Below are 16,032 nucleotides of genomic sequence, written 5' to 3'. Positions count from 1 at the left end.
GGATCAAGATGCAACAACTGATAATGGCATTACCCAGGTGTGAAAAAAGTCCCCTCCCATATAGGAAATAAGCACATGGATTCAGGTTTTTAAAAGTTCAGACTACCTGATTTCTTCCACTGCTGAGAAATTAGACTAAAACTATGAAAAAATTATTATTTACTGATGCAAGTAGAACTCTGAAAATAGAGGTAATGGTAGCTTTCAAAGAGCCCAGTTCAACAAAAGATCAGTTTTCATGCCACAAAATGCTCTTTAACTGGTCATGGAAACTGTGGGGAATCTAACCAACTTGTACAGTTTGTCATTACTAACCCCAGCCCACAGGGCTTGAGAAATTTGAAACAGCAAAGCCGCAAGTATAGGATAACAAAGGCAGTGAGCCACAGCCCCACTTTACCTGTACAGATTGACAAAATGCTTCCCCAGTGAAAGAGCTCCTGAGTGCAAGTCCAAAATGGATGCCTGGGAAAGGAAACAAGTAGAAAAAATGAGCATGAAAAGGTTTTATTATTTAACTATGCCTTTTAATAACTGTCCCAAGGTGGCTCTCACTTTCCACAGCCTCCCAAGTAAAAATATTTGTTTCTAGCATTTGGGTTCACAATACTAATGCTTACTTTGCAAGTACAAGGTTGCCTTAATTCGCTATACAGATGCACAAATTATTCAAGTTCTATGACAAAAGCAGAGGACTGCTGTTCCCAAGGTCCAAATCTGACACACAGAATTGCCAGAGTCGTCCTCCATGGGCTAGGGTAAGACGCTGTGTTCCTGGATCCCTTTGAGACATTTCCCTTCCACACAAAGATGACTCATTTTCCAATATTTGTGAAGCACTCAAATAGCAGTACTAATATTTATCTTCCCCAACATTTGTTATTAAACCTTCTCCTTCACCATGAGTTCCTGTATGCTTCTCATATTTAATACAGACATAAAAGTCTGTTTAAAAGAATTATAATTCTTGGGCTTACTAGAGCCAAATTTTCTTTTCCTCAATTTCTAAACCACTGTAAAATAAAACCAAAGAGTAAAAAGTTTCTACATCTGGAAATTCTATCCATTTCTTCAAACTGACTCAAGCCAAGCTTCTGCTGAGCTCCAGACCAAGCTAAAGAGATCAGTATTCAGATTTGCCAGGATAGAGAACTATCTCTCAGGACTCCAAATTATTTTCCTAAGTGGAGTAAAGAACACTTTTGTATGTCCCTTGCTGTCCACAAAATACACGTTTGGTCTGCATCAGTTGAACATTAAAAAATTAGTTGAGTATTAAAAATAGCCATATTAAAAAAATATGACTGCTTACAAGTAGTCTTTTTTTATACTGGAAATATCAAATCACAGCAGTTAATTAACCAGACGAGCACCAAGGTAATGACATCTTTGCCACACAATATCCAGGCAAAAGCACTCATCTTGGAATCTGGCATTTCTTGACGCACCACACACCATTCACATTATTCCAACAAAATCCAAACAATAATAATACTGCTAGGTGAGCTGCCTGGAAAGAATGACAGCTTCCACCTTACTAGCCACAAGAATTTCTGGGCATGGTTGGAACAATACTGTTTGGAGCCACCTTCTGTCTTCACCCACATGCAGACAGGCTGGTGCATGAGAAGCAGCAAATCATCAGCACACAGACATGTCAGAGCTGCAAGGCCAGGCCAGCTATACAGCTTCACATCCACCCCTAGCCCCAAACTGTCCTCCCTCCTCCCCTGGATCATGGTGGAAGATGACACCCATGACAACCTCTGAGCTAAAGAAAATTGCTTCAGGCTCAACTGCTCTGAGCTTGGGAGCTGAATCAGGGGAGCTCCACCAAAGCCACCTTTTAAAAGGGATAGCAACAACTTTCTTTTAATAAATACACCCAAATATCTGTATTTACCCCTTTTAAAAATATATAAAATTACAAGCTATCCAAGTGGATATAACATGAGCTTTTCAGACCTCCCCTTCCCACAGTTCTCCAACAGCTTCAGAGGACTGTTATGGAAACAAGTAATCTCACAGTCCTGCAAGAGCACTTCTGGTAATAAGCTTTACTCAAGTTTCAGAAGTAAGGTATTTTCATTTATTGGTTTCTGGTTCTGTACAATAATCAAAGCTACAGGTAGAAATAAAACTGCTCCCATCTAGCTTCAAAAATGTGCTTCTTGTGCTGAAGTACACAATAAGGCAAAGTAGCAGGACACCTCTGAAAAGATGGATTTCCAAACAAATAGCCTCCTAAATAGTTTCAACATGCCTTCCACATATACACACTTCCTCTCGCTCAAGCTCGAGATGATTACAATTGGGAAGACCCAAAACAACCACATGAATCAATAAAAGACATCCCCAAGAACTATAGGTATTCACAGCAGAAAAGGTAATAGCTATGATATAAAGCCTAGAAAAGCCAAATGAGGAAAATTGAACAGGGAACCTGAAAAGAATTTTCTTCAGGGTCATTTCAGACAGTGGAAAACAACTAAATTGCCAAATATAGAGAGGGACTTGATGACACATGAGCAGGGAGCTATTTGTTCAACAGCTACCTTGGAAAGCAACCAAAACATTTATTTTTTTGCCCCTGCTATTTCAGAACATTAAATATTTTCAGCATCATTTCCTACACTTAGAAGAATACCTTGGTGAAAGCCTGTGTCAACACTAGATTCAAATTCACTCACCTGATCAAGGGGCAGCCAGCAGCTCAGGTCAGTGTTCCCAGGCTGAAGGCTCTGCAAAGTTTATTAAGGATGGCAGGAAGACTGCAAACACCCAGAGCCACACACCTATTTCTGAGATGGTTTAGCAGAACTACCCCACTACCACGGTTTACAGGACTTCTGTAGAAAGAACATTGAATTCCTTTACAAAAATAAAGCACAAATACATGTTCTTTCGGACCTTCAGTATTGTAGGACCCCTTCTCCACCCTCTCACTGCTAACAGGATTCAGAAAGAACATCCAAGTAACCACCACATCTCAGCATGTGGTAGAAAGGGTCCATTACCCCATCTCACCAAGCATGACAGGCCCTGCCTTTGATCCTCACTAGAAGGGACTGCTAAACATGAAATATATATTCACTCCTACAGCAATGCTTCCACCTCTTCAGTGTTTTAAGTGATAATTGGAAAGAAAACTGCAGACACTGCCCCAGAAAAGAAAAATGCAGAATCTTACATCTAATTGTCTACAGAGGAGCTGGTAACACTCAGCCTTCCACTCCTCCTGGGGAACACTCACCACTGGAACTGGGAAGAGCTAGAGGACAGGGGTCAAGAGGATGGGGCTGGACTCTTGTCAGTGGTGCCCAGTGAGGAAGCACCAGCTGGAACCCAGGAGATTCTGAACAGGAAGAAAAAAAACTCCTTCCTGTGAGGGTGGCAGAGCCTGGAGCAGGCTGCCCAGAGAGGTTGTGGAGTCTCCTTCTCTGGAGAGATTCCAAACTGCCTGGACACCACCCTGGGCACCCTGCTGTGGGTGACCTGCTGGAGCAGGGGGGCTGGATGAGATGATCTCCAGAGGTCCCTTCCAACCCCCAGCACATTGTGATTCTACAATTATACACAGCCACTGGTTCCTTGGTAGCATCAAACCTGTTGTTACTGCAGGCAGTCTTACACAGACTCTCAAGACAATACCAGCTTTAAATACTCTTCCCTACATGAATCTGGAGATTAGACAAGGGTTACAGGGTTATGCTCTTAGGGTAATGCCTCTTAAAAGTTACACTAATTAATTATGAGACATAGCTGTAACCAACCTAACACATTCATCATTTAGATTGCTAGAGGTATAGGTTACTACTGTAGCAGTTAAATGCAATATTTGGATATGGAGTCCAGCACAATTTCACACTAGATACAGATCAGACACAACCATTTCCTCTTCAGCTTCCTAGAGTTAGGCCCAGATGACAGCACCACAGCTCTAAGTCAAGCTATACACTGCCAAGTATGTCACTCCTCACAAGTACATGTTTCCTAAGTGCTGTTATACCAGGAAGGAAGAAAACTATGTCCTATCTCATACTTCCACTACTAGCCACAACTGTTAAGCAGAGGCTTTATCTTCTCCCTGGAAAACAGAGCTGTCAGCATTTTGAGGACTTCAGAGTTTGGCTGGGAGGGCTGAAAGCAGAACAGGGAGGGATATGGCCTGCAGAAAGACTGTGCTGTGCATGGGTCCATGGAACCACATCAGCAGCCCTTGTCTGGCTTCACAGCTACAGGTTGCTTGCTTCTCTTGGTGAAGAAGAAACTATTTTCCCCTTCACAAAGGAGGTCTAGGTGGCTGCTCCTGCCAGTTTTGCTTCAACACAGGAAACAGACTGCAGCTGACAGGCTGCACCAAGAGATTTCTTTTCCGAGGCTTCTAAATGAAGTGCCAATAGATCTGACAGTGAATGAGTCATGTCATTTACACTAGAGAGATGTTCTGATGGCAGCACCTACAAAGATGTGAATGAATGAGTCATGACTAAAGTGGTAACACAGCAGGGGCAGAATGCAAGGAAGTATTAGGTAGGGGAGAAGGGGAAAGCTCATCATCTTTATAAAGCAGCATACTGGTGGAGAAGATGCTTCTGTTTGGATTCTGTTGAAAGTTAGACTAGAAGATTACAATGACCTCTTCTAGCCTCACTGTGTGCTCACAAATAAAAATAAATCTAGGAAAAAATTACAAAAGAAGAAACATCAGCATGACAACTGGGGCATAACTCCTAGGAGATTTCAATAATTCAGATGTTTGCCAGGACCTTCTCAACACAAATGCAAGAAAGGGAAACAAGTTTGTGCTATACTTAGTACTCCAAGGAAGCAGAAAGGGCAAAGGGAAGAGAGAATTGACAGAGTCATAAACCACATATTTAGGTCTGAAGTTAATAAATTATATCCTGACAGACACAAATCCACTTCTGCAAACTCAAAATTTAAGTATGACAGACCAAAAAACCAAACAGACGTATTGCTTACACAGATATTAAGAAAACAGAGAATGAAAAAAGCAGTCTCCACCCAGTAGAAATCTGAAGAAACTATTTTGAATAGTGGAGAGATCAAGTGGTTAAAGGAAATTCTACAGAATTTAACAGAATCAAGGATTTATTTAAAGAAAAAAGAGTAACAGACATAATTGGACAGAATTATCCAAAAACTCTAAAGTCTAAGAAATTCAAACCAACAAGCCAAACCTAATCTGACAAGCTTGAAGCTTGAGAGGCATACAGGCAAATTGGCCAAAGTAAGACTTGAAGCATTTTGTATGCTACATAGGTAAGAGATTTGAAAAGATAAGAGGCTCAAAAGAAGAAAGCCAGTTTCATCTATGTATTATCAGCACATATCCATCAGTATTTAATGAAATCTGGAAACCAAGACAGCACTATTGGGAAAAGACTCACTCCATGGCATGGGGCATACAAGCACACACATCAAAAGAAAGTCAGGAAAACAGCAGAATAGAAAAAACTTGTATTTAAAGGCTTCTCCTAAACAGTCTCTCAGAAACACAAGTCAGCTCTTGTTTTGAGATTCTTTCAGTGTTAATCCAAGAAAGTGGATAAGGCCTTAACACAGTACTGCACAGCTTCCTTCTTGCACCTTTCCCTAGGAAGCAGCAGCACACAGTAACTTCCTCACACTTACAGATTATGGGGAATGTGAGAAGGCTTGAATTGGAGCCCAGACATCTCTCAATATACATCAGATTTCTTAGCAGACTTATTTCATGGCAGCAATAAAATCTTTCCCCTCCTATTTCCCTTCCCTTAAAAAAAAAAAAAATCACAATGCTGCTTTCAAAATGATCTAGATGGATTTATATTTGTCTGGTACTCTGGCTTGTTGTCCAAGTAAGCCAGGTCAGGACCTTCACCCAGCCCTGTGCAGTGGGCAGCAAGTTCAACTCCCCCATGTTCTTCTTCAAGCTTTCTCTGCCTCAGTTCCCCCAATTCCCTGACCCACAGATGGACATTAGCTTTCTGTGGTCCAAAGCCATGAACCTGTCTGTGTTATACACTGCTCTTCTAATCCCTCTTTAGGGAAGTTCAACCAATTAAAAAAAAACAAAACAAAACAAAACATGTGGGTCCCAAGAGAACACAATAGGAAACCCATTTGACAGCACCAATGACAGGAGTTAAGCCACATCTCCCAGCAGGCAGAATAATCTGGGCAAAATGGCAAATTATGCAACCACAGAAGTTAAAAAACCCAGGGGGTCCTGAGACAACTGAACAGAGGATGTTGAATCTTTTTAATATATTGTTTCAGATAGGCAGCACTGCTTTAGTTTCTCAGGTTATACTTTTTGCAGGTCTTTCTCAATAATCAAAAGGACATTTAAGTCTTATTTTTCATTGAAGTCTCTTCTTTTCTGCTAATATATGCCCTAATTCAACAGAGGCCTAAAGGAGTGGTTGTATTTACAAATCCTCAAGAAACAGTTTGTTCATAAAAAAACCATCCCAAGAACAAACACAGGGAAAGAAAATAAAATAAATATGCTTGTTAGGGAAGTGGGTTTGTTTTCATTTTTAAAGAATAATATTCAAAGGTCTACTAAATACATCACATGGCATTTTTCATCACTAAACAAAACAAATCTTTACACGCTGCTGTGAAACAGTTTAGTTTCAGAAGTCAAAATTGTGCAGTTCTGCTGTAGTAACTCTTTCCAGATGGAGAAGACAAAAGACACTTCAAGAGAGGCATGAGAAATAACTGAACTGAATAATAGGAAATGTTAGCTGTAATGCAGAAGTCAAATCACACTGCTAGCAGAAGCATTAACAGGAGATAAAATAACTTTGCAAACAAGTTTTTTTCTAAGTCTGAATGGAAGGAAAAATTCTCCATCTCCTCGAGCCCCAAAAATGCATTTATAATCGTGCCTTGGCAGTAAAATAATGTAAGAAGTAACAGGACACTGCTCACCCCTCCATCAGATCCTCCCAAGGACAGTCCCTTCTCTGCTATTCTGCAGGCAAAACAATAACCTCAGATGAGAACTAAAGTCCAAGTACTTTGTCCTTCAATGCCATTACTGCAATCTAACTCTTCAGTAAGAGTGGTATTTGATTCATCAGAGATAACTCAGTTCAATTAATAGAAGCTGACACGTATGTGAAACTGAATCTTGCAGTCTGTCATGAAAATAAAGTACCTATATTGCAGAGCATGTCTGAGCTTGCAGCCCCCTTCCATAAACCTCCCCAAAAAACACTTTTTCAAATTTTATCTATCCAAGTAAGAACAAAAAAAATCCCAGATCTTGATTCTCTCGGGCAGTACAAATAAACCTGTACAATGTAAAAATGCTGAATCTGAAACCAGAGTGGCCAACCTGACTGGTGAACAAAGCACTTATGACTGCAGATCCCTTTAAGCCTGACCATGATATTCCCCACTGACCTAATTAGCAAGTCCAAATCACACACAAAGAGGCTGATAACTTTTCCAACTGCATAACTTGACAGTGTCCCTTACTATTTGATTAAAACTCACCCCTTGGTGTTCATAGAGGATTACAGGGTCAGCACTAGCTCGTGATTACCCAGAAACAGACTCAGCTGAAAGGAAGCTTATGTTGTTTTGTTCTATTTTTAAAGGGCAGATGTAACAGAAGGCCAAGTGAAAATCCTTGAACACTTAATTCCTTCTTTTTTTTCTACAACACTCATGCCCCACAGAGGTAGGCTGACTATATGAAAACTCCCTCCACTGTAGCAAAAAAAAAAAAAAAAAAAATGGAAAAGGGCTTTTAAAAATAGTTTGTTTTAACCAATTCAGCCCATCCTCCTTTAGCTGATGAACTTTGTGCTACACCTTCAACACTGTCAAATTTGCATTAAAGTAACAGCTTGTAAAAGTTAAGAAGCTGAAAGAAAAATTACCTACGAATTCTTTCTGCTTCTTCCCTTGTGATTACTGCATCAGTCACTCCTCTTCCACACTTTCTAGGAGTGCACCCTGGAACACAGAAAAAAAAATCTCAGCTTTCAAACAGTGTTCAAAAGAAATGTCTATTAGTGTTCTCTTACACGCCTTTCAGATGGCCAAAAACCCTTCTGAATGCTGTGAATCTCAATATTTAAGATCACTTAAATACAAGAAGGTTACATCTTCACTTTGATGTCTTTTGTGCCAGAATCAGAGAGAATACAACCCAGCTGATGTCACTGTTGTTTCTGCACAGATTCAAATCCTCAGAACTCATCTAAGCTACATCACTTTCCCTGCTACCTTGGTTGGTGTAATTCGGGGCAATTACACCAACTAACCCTACAAGTTATTTCCTGCTATACACCTTGTGCAACTCAACAGAATGGAGATGATCTACAAGGAATGAATCCCCAGCCCCAAAGCAGCACAGCCACTGGAGATGTGGCTGTCAGGCATGACCTAGAGCCTCCAGCACTCAGGAAAAACAAAACACAGCAATACCATGCCTTTAAAATCAAACTACTTTTCCTGTTGATCTGAAAATAATTTTCAGAAACCTTAAGATTGTTACAATCCTTTACAAGATTGTTACAAACTTTGGGATTAAAATGGACTTACAGATGTCCATTTGGACATCTACAACTTCAAGTCAGAGAAGATGGCCTTTGTTTAGTGATGAGCTACAGATGTATCTGGTACCTCCATGTACATGCAGCAAGACAGATGCAGTGATTTTTCCCCTTCTTCCCACATGCAGTAGTGAAAACAAAAGTTCCTGCTTATACAACTGATCTCTGAAAGGAAGACTATCTTGGGTGACTGCAACTTACACACTCTGGTCTAGCCTTTGGACAGGCAGAGCAAGAACCTGAGGGCTCAGTAGTGCTACATGGATCCTTTCATCTCAGGCTGACAGTTGCAAAATCAGCCAAGATGTCTGGCAACTAAACCCCCTTAGTATCACATTTCCATATACAAAATGCTTTCTGTTAACAATCCAAGTAGGTCTTAAAGGTGTCTTAAGTTCAGTACACAAGATGAAAATAGTTTTGTCCTAAAAAAAAAAACCCACACCAATCTCAACAGGACAAAAAAGCTCAATTGTCCTGGAGAAAAACAAGATTCAGAAGACAAGAGATACCTCAATGCAGACTGGAGTGGATGTAACACCAGAGCACCACTGTGCTAGTAACAGAAAAGAGAGAATGCCACTCAGACAGCAGTGAAATCACTACTTGACTAAGGAAAAAGTGGAGTAATTGGCTAGAAGAAACAGTTCAAGCCATGGAGATAACACTAACAAGGGTTCCTGCACAGGTATAGGATCTTTATGTAGTATCAATACATGCTTGTTCATGTATTGACAAAGAACTGAATTTAACCCATGTTTTGGTATTCAACCCAAATCTGTTTATCAACAGAGATCCCTGTAGTCAAGCGCTAGAAATCATTGTATTTGTCAACTAGAAGTCACTGGGAAAGCAATGGTAACAAAAAAGGCAGTGAATTTGAATGTTCCAACTGTACTGTCAGAATAAAGGCAACATATTTCAGATTTGCTCACTGCCCCCCTCCAGCCACATGAGTCAAAAGGAAGCAATAACATTCTGTGTGTGCTGTCTATACAATTATGCCTTAAAAGGCAACTTTTTATATGAGACTTGGCACAGAAGTGCCTTGAAGCAAACAGCCTGGACATATATGATAAAGTCTCTTTAAATTTTTATAGCTCATGGAAACAAGCAAGCAGTAGGAGTTCCAGGTGCAGAATACATGAAAGTCCTCATGAAATTAGAGGTCTGGTCCAGAACAGTCTTCAGGCAAGAAGAAATAAGAATCAATTCTGAGACACCAGAGACCTTGGGATGTCACACTTGGCACCTCCTGGGGAAGTTCCACCTAGATGTAAAGCCACAGAAAAGCTGGGATGAGCATATTTTCTAACACATGCCAATACATTTACTGTTGCTGAATCCTCTTGGGAGATTTATTGTTCTTCAGAACACAGGAGGGGAAGCAAAACTCCTGGAAATAAGTCAATCAGCTCACCCATGCAGGTCAAAAGCATCATCACCAAAAGCAACTAACAGTAACCATGACTGCAGACCTAAAGAAAGAGAAATTTTGCCACAGTAGAAGTGCTGGGTAGGAATTTCTACTCCATCATAGTGTATATACCCTGATATAGCCCTGCAGCTACAACAGCATTTCAAGAGAGAGAACTAATGAGAAAGACGTGGGGGTGAATATGCTGAATACTGACAACCAGATACCAAACTACACAAAGTTTCCTTGCTTGGGAAAGACCAGTCCCTTGTTTGAGGAATGTTTAAATTGCAGTCAAAGGCACCCACTCCAAGCAGACTGTCTAAACACAGATCAAGGTTAGGGAACCAACTGGATTACAATCCAGATAATTCATTGTGTTTTCTGACTACCCAGAAACTACTCCTTGAAGCAGTTCAGGATTCAGACTCCAGCAAGCATATGCTAAATTCTTTGAAGATAACTTAGGAAACTAGCAGTCTAAAATAATGGCAGAGATTACTTTCTTCAGCATGCATTTATCAACACCCAGCACTGTGCCAAGAATCAACCAGAACTGCATCTCCCACAGATCATTTTCCTCCTCGAGTTTGTGAGCTAAAGAAATGAGCAGAACCTAAACATACCATTCATCAGAAACTGTAGTGCTTTGGTATCAAAGCAAAGGCACCAAAAATAGTCAAAGTTGTGGTAGTAATCCAGACCCTTTGTGTATTAAAGAACACTTCAAAACACAGTACCAGCCCCAGAGGTACAGAATTCAAACCAACAAGACCCACACGGCTTTACAGGCAGAAAGTTGGTCTAAGTTACAAATCTGGAGGGGATGGAGAGGAGCTTCTGTGCTATGTTTCAGGCATGTTGTAAAGATCCCCTCTGTAACCAGAAAGGCTAGGCACAGTTATTGAAAAATGCAAGAATTTCCACTATCTCAGTTCCCAGAACCAATAATTTGCAAATTAAACAGCACAGATCCTGCAGCAAAAAATGCAAGTGCTGGAAATGTTGGACTCCTTTGGAGTATATGACCCATCAGCTCTGGAAAGCAATACGTAGTAGCTGCAAACTGTTTCCTGTCTGCCCTAACAAAGACATACACATTCTGTGTTGTTCTGCTTTAAAGTCTCCATCATACATTGGGCAGTGGCAGATAAAAATCAGTTATTCACTTTGGAATGCCAGGCTGAAGAGCATCTCAGAAGCCAATTGAAAGGCATGAGACATCTCTGCCTCAGGCTAGCAAATACTCACCCAAGGAGTGAGACAGATGGCTGAGGCAGTAACCACTTCCAGGACCCAATTTTAAACTGAGATGCATGTAAAAAAACAGCTGCAGATGAATTAATTTGGGTTTCCAAAACTGAAAAAAAAATATTACCAACCATTTCATTAGTAACCACAATCCACTCAATCACAGATCACACAATCTATACTTCATACTGTACCAAACATTTTACTGGGTAGAAAGACGTTAAAGTTAAGAAGCACAAGTGCAGATATTGACAGTACACTTCTAAAAAAATTGTTAAAACGTTAAAGACTGAATTCACAGGCTGACAGAAAAATGCTAATTTTCAGGAGTTTGGATAAAACTGAACACAGAAAAACAAGGAAGCTCTTCTAGCTAATACAGGCAAGAAAAGGACTCTCCTTCTGCCAGTGAAGAGGTCGCTATTGCTTGAAAGGCAAAGAAAACTGTCTTAGGGATGAGGGAAAGCTGATGTTCAAGAGGAGAAGAGGTGTGAAAGGGTAAATTTGGAGAATTTCAATACTCCAGGACAAACCTGAATAGTTTTCTTTCTGTGACATTCTAAAACAACAACACTAGCAAAGGCTTCTGATTTCAGAAAAAAAAAAAAAAAAAAAAGTACTTTGTTTCCAGCTGCATAGATCTTGCCTTTTTGGCAAGGCTGCTACTGGAGAGTCCAGATCTGACAAAACTACAGGGTTACCTTGAGCAATTGTTACTTGCCTAGGGTATCTGACAAAGAACTTGCAAAGACAGTACTGGAAGTAACAGCAGAAGCTTTTCCAAACTGAGAAGAAAAGCAAGCAAGTCCAACATAGCCAGCCAGGTACCAACAGTAAGGCACAACCACTGGACAGATGCTAAGGAAAGGTCAGACAGTCTGAAAACAATTTTAGCATTAAGAAATCTGTTGTCTTTGCCTCCAAAACCACGGTACATCTGAGCACTGAAGTGTTAAAAGCATACTCAGAGAACCTGCACCCAGAAATTCAGTTTAATAATATAAAGAACCCAGTAGCTTCCACAAATTTGTGCCTGGCAGACAAAATAATTCACTTACTTGATAAGGCTTTGGATCTTAACAGTTGTAATTTTTTCAATCAAGGTAAAGGAGGAACACACCAAAACAGGCAAAAGTACCAGCACTCATTATGGCCCCTGCCCCAAGCTGCAGTTCTGTCTTTTACTTAAAGCAGTAGCTGGCCAGGAATCACACACTGCCAAGACCAGGATGATTCACATGAGAAAGAAGCCCCATCATGATGCTCCCCTAATGCAGTTCACCTCAAAGCAGGACAAGAAGAGGCAAGGATTTATTAGGTGCCACCTCCACAAGCACACCAGCAGTTTAGGTGCTAGACCTTTACCTCCACTGCTCAGACTTCTCTGCTTTCCACACTCACTTATCTCGTCTCTGGAAAAGCACCTTAAAGCTGTCTCCTGGGCAGTGACCATGGATGCTTTGTGTACTGACAAAGTGTCAACACACATAAGAGACTACGCAGGAGTTTGATCAGACACAGTAGTAGCCACAGTCATTTTAAGTAGTTAAACATGTCTCAAGACAGCAGAAATAGTCAACACCTGGCTGCAGGGTTCAGAACACAGACAGGGCTGTGCTCACAGATACCTTATCTTCGGCAAATATAATAAGTTAAGTGCTTGGCCTCTGAAAAATAACACATTTTATTTCTGTATGAAGCACATTTACTGTCAGGCAGCGCTATGGAAATCAACCCACTGCTCTGTGACACCAACTATCACACCCTTTGAGGCAAACTAAAAGCTCAGTTGCACTAGTTGAATTTGAAGCAGGGACAGGTGCACAAATAAAAAGCTCATCTTGGCTGTGGAAACTTTCACAGCTGAGCATCAGACACAGAGCAAGGGCAGGCATGTGCCTCCTGACACAGCCAGCAGCTGCACATGCCAAGCCAGGGCAAAGGCAGAGAATGAAGAGCTACTGAGTGATGGAAAGCTATTTCCCACCAACTGACTGCAGCTCTGGAGCCCAGTCCAGTTTGGCAGAGAAGCACAATCCGCACGGAGCACCTCACTGAGCTACCGGTGACACCGGCAGGGAGCAGGAGCCGGCGCGGCCAGCCCGGCTCAGCAGCTCACCGACGCCCTCCTCCGGGCACCGCGCAGCGGACGAGAGCCACAGACCAAGAGCCAAGTTCATGACCCCAGCTCGGCTTCAATTAACCACTTAAAATAGAGGTTCACACATTTCTCATACCACTGATCTCTTCCTGAAAGCAGAATACAGGGGAACAAGCGTAAAAACAGCTGCTAAAAACTCAAATCAGTCAGGTAAGTTAAGAAGCAGCAGCAAGCAAGCAACTAATTAGAAAGCTGGAAGCAAACTCAGGCAAGAGGAGGGAGTCCTTTGCTCCTCCTGGGCTGGTACCAGCCATGCTCACACAAAGCCAAGGGAGGTCACGCTGCACCCTGCAGGGAGCATCCATAGAATCATTAAGGTTGGAAAAGACCTCCAAGGTCATCAAGTCCAACTGCTAACCCAACACTACCATGACTACTAAACCATGCCCTGAAGTGCTAGGTCCACACTTTTTAACCCCTCCAGGGATGGGGACTCCAGCACCTCCCTAGGCAGCCTGATCCAATGCCTCACCACTCTGTCAGCAAAGAGATTCTTCCTAAGATCCAATCAAGACATCTAACACAACTTAAGCTAAACATTTGCAGAGCTTGCTCCCCATGACATCACAAGAACAGAGCACATTTGCTCCTCTTCCCAGTCAGAGACAGCCCCGCAGTTCCTGCCCTCCTCAGGATGAAAGGAGTAACTGATGGAGTTGTCAGCATCACAAGTTCACAGCTCAGAAAACTGCAAACCAGGAAGGGAAAAATAAGTTTTTGTTGGGTCTGAGGGTCGTTTTGGGTACACAGAAGCCCTAGTAGCAGAATGCAGAGTTTTAGTCCTCACTGAGTGGTAACTATCAGATCTGTGGCAACACAGCTGCAGGGTTCTCTGGCCCTGGTACTATGCAGATGAAACCAGAAGCAGTCTCTCCTTATACTAACTATGAGAAGTTAAAACAGAACATGTATTTTCATGTGCTCAGCCAAAATTATGACCCTACCAAATGCATTTTCTTGCTGGTAGCTTCCTGACAGCACTTTTCTTGGCCTCAGTAACTTTTGGGATGAATCTTCTATAAAAGACGCTACAGCAGCAGCATTGAAGAAAAACTGACCCACATCACCAGGACCAGCCACCTGAATAGGGCAGGGAGAATTGCCTCCACAGCTCTGGGGCACCACACACAGGCTGCAGTTTGATGAGCACTATCTACCAGAAGAAAGTACAATTGTAGAACGGCCCAGGTTGGAAGGGGCCTTGAAAGATCACCTGGCCCAGCCTTTTGTAGTAAAGGGAGCCTAGATGAGATACCTAGCACCATGCTCAGCCACATCTTGAAAGCCTCCAGCAACAGGGACTCTGCCATGTCCCTTGGGAAATTGTTCCAGTGATTGTTCTCTCTGCAAAACATTTCTTTCCCACATCAAGATCAAATCTTGCTTAGTGCAACTTGTACCCGTTGCCCTTTGTCTTCTCCATGTGGCTCCTTGTGAATGGAGAGCCTCCATCCTCTTTATAGTTGCCCTTTAAGTACTGGGACACTGTGATGGTCCCCCCTGAGCCTCCTCTTCTCCAGAAGGGACTTAACTCCTTCAGTCTTCCCTCACAGGCAGATTTTCCAGCCCTTTGATCATCTTTGCTCTTCCTCAGATCCAAGCAGCTTCTTCCAGCCTCCACACAGCCTCCAGCTTTCTGCCAGTAAATCTTTTGTCAGCCACATAATGGACCAACCAGGTAAGACAGCTGATTTGACTAAAAATTAACCTAGAAATATTTTTTAAATGCAACCGCCTATCAGTGAACACATAGCTAAACATACAGGTAGGCTGACAAAAATGAAGAGCAGAGCTGCCCTCTGGCAGCAGTACCAGCTCAAAATGTTCAGATTACTTCATAAATCTGAAAAACATCAGAACAGCTTATACATGTGAACTGTAACTTTCTCACTACTCTTCATGAGAGTATCTACATTCCATTTCTCTACGGAATTCAACATCAACACACCAAAAACATAAGTGCCAGGGGAGACAAACACCAATCTGACAGAAAAGCTCAAATGAAAGACACAAGAGAAATGCTTTGCAGGCAGCATCAAAAGCTGCCTACACACACACACCCCCCCCTCAAAACAGGTGAATCAGAAGGTGGCATGTGTGCCATTACCACATGCTGGCAGCAGAGAGCATCCTAAATCAAACCCAGTCCATACCCCGTGTGCCATTTACCAGGAACAAAGTCACCACAGGAAGCAGCAGAGCATGAAAAAACACTAGAATTGGAAAAAAAAAAGTTTTGTTTCAAACAGTCTAAGCAAAGCCATTTCAGAAGAGAATAACACAGGAATAACAGAGAAAACTCTCAAAAACAAAAACTTATGGGCTGGCCCAGGAGGCACCAGCATTTGGAAATTTAAACAGCACACACAGTAACCCGGTGCTTGCTAGAAAAGCAGGAGGTTTGCACCAGTTATGGTCCGCTGAAAACTGCTTCACCCCACTTCAGACAACCCCGCCCAAATACCTTCAAATCTTTTGTGGTTGTCGTAGTCCTCAGAGCAAGGGATCTCAAAGAACTTGTCCTGGAGGTTCTCACGGTGATGCGCCAGCACCTCCGTGACCCCGTCCTCGGCGCTCAGGCAGCTCCAGCACAGCAGCGCGCCCACGGCCGCGGCCAG

At 42.1% G+C, this 16,032-nt stretch overlaps 1 protein-coding gene across 1 annotated transcript in view; it reads right to left on the bottom strand.

Moving 5' to 3' along the window:
- OGFOD3 (2-oxoglutarate and iron-dependent oxygenase domain containing 3) overlaps positions 1–16,029 on the bottom strand; it is a gene marked incomplete at both ends in the record, with an annotated part of 46,575 nt that extends 30,546 nt beyond the window's left edge. The window contains 4 exons of the mRNA XM_008945984.1: positions 401–465; positions 6,949–6,991; positions 7,908–7,983; positions 15,879–16,029. Coding sequence (XP_008944232.1) covers positions 401–465; positions 6,949–6,991; positions 7,908–7,983; positions 15,879–16,029 — 335 coding nt within the window. The remainder of the gene's footprint in view (positions 1–400; positions 466–6,948; positions 6,992–7,907; positions 7,984–15,878) is intronic.
- Between the last annotated feature and the right edge of the window lie 3 nt (positions 16,030–16,032).

The sequence above is a fragment of the Merops nubicus genome, unplaced genomic scaffold, assembly GCF_000691845.1.
Source record: "Merops nubicus isolate BGI_N331 unplaced genomic scaffold, ASM69184v1 scaffold12858, whole genome shotgun sequence".
In the NCBI taxonomy this organism is placed as follows: Eukaryota; Metazoa; Chordata; class Aves; order Coraciiformes; family Meropidae; genus Merops; species Merops nubicus.
Note: the sequence above shows the minus strand (reverse complement) of the source record. Positions and strands in the feature narration are given on the sequence as shown.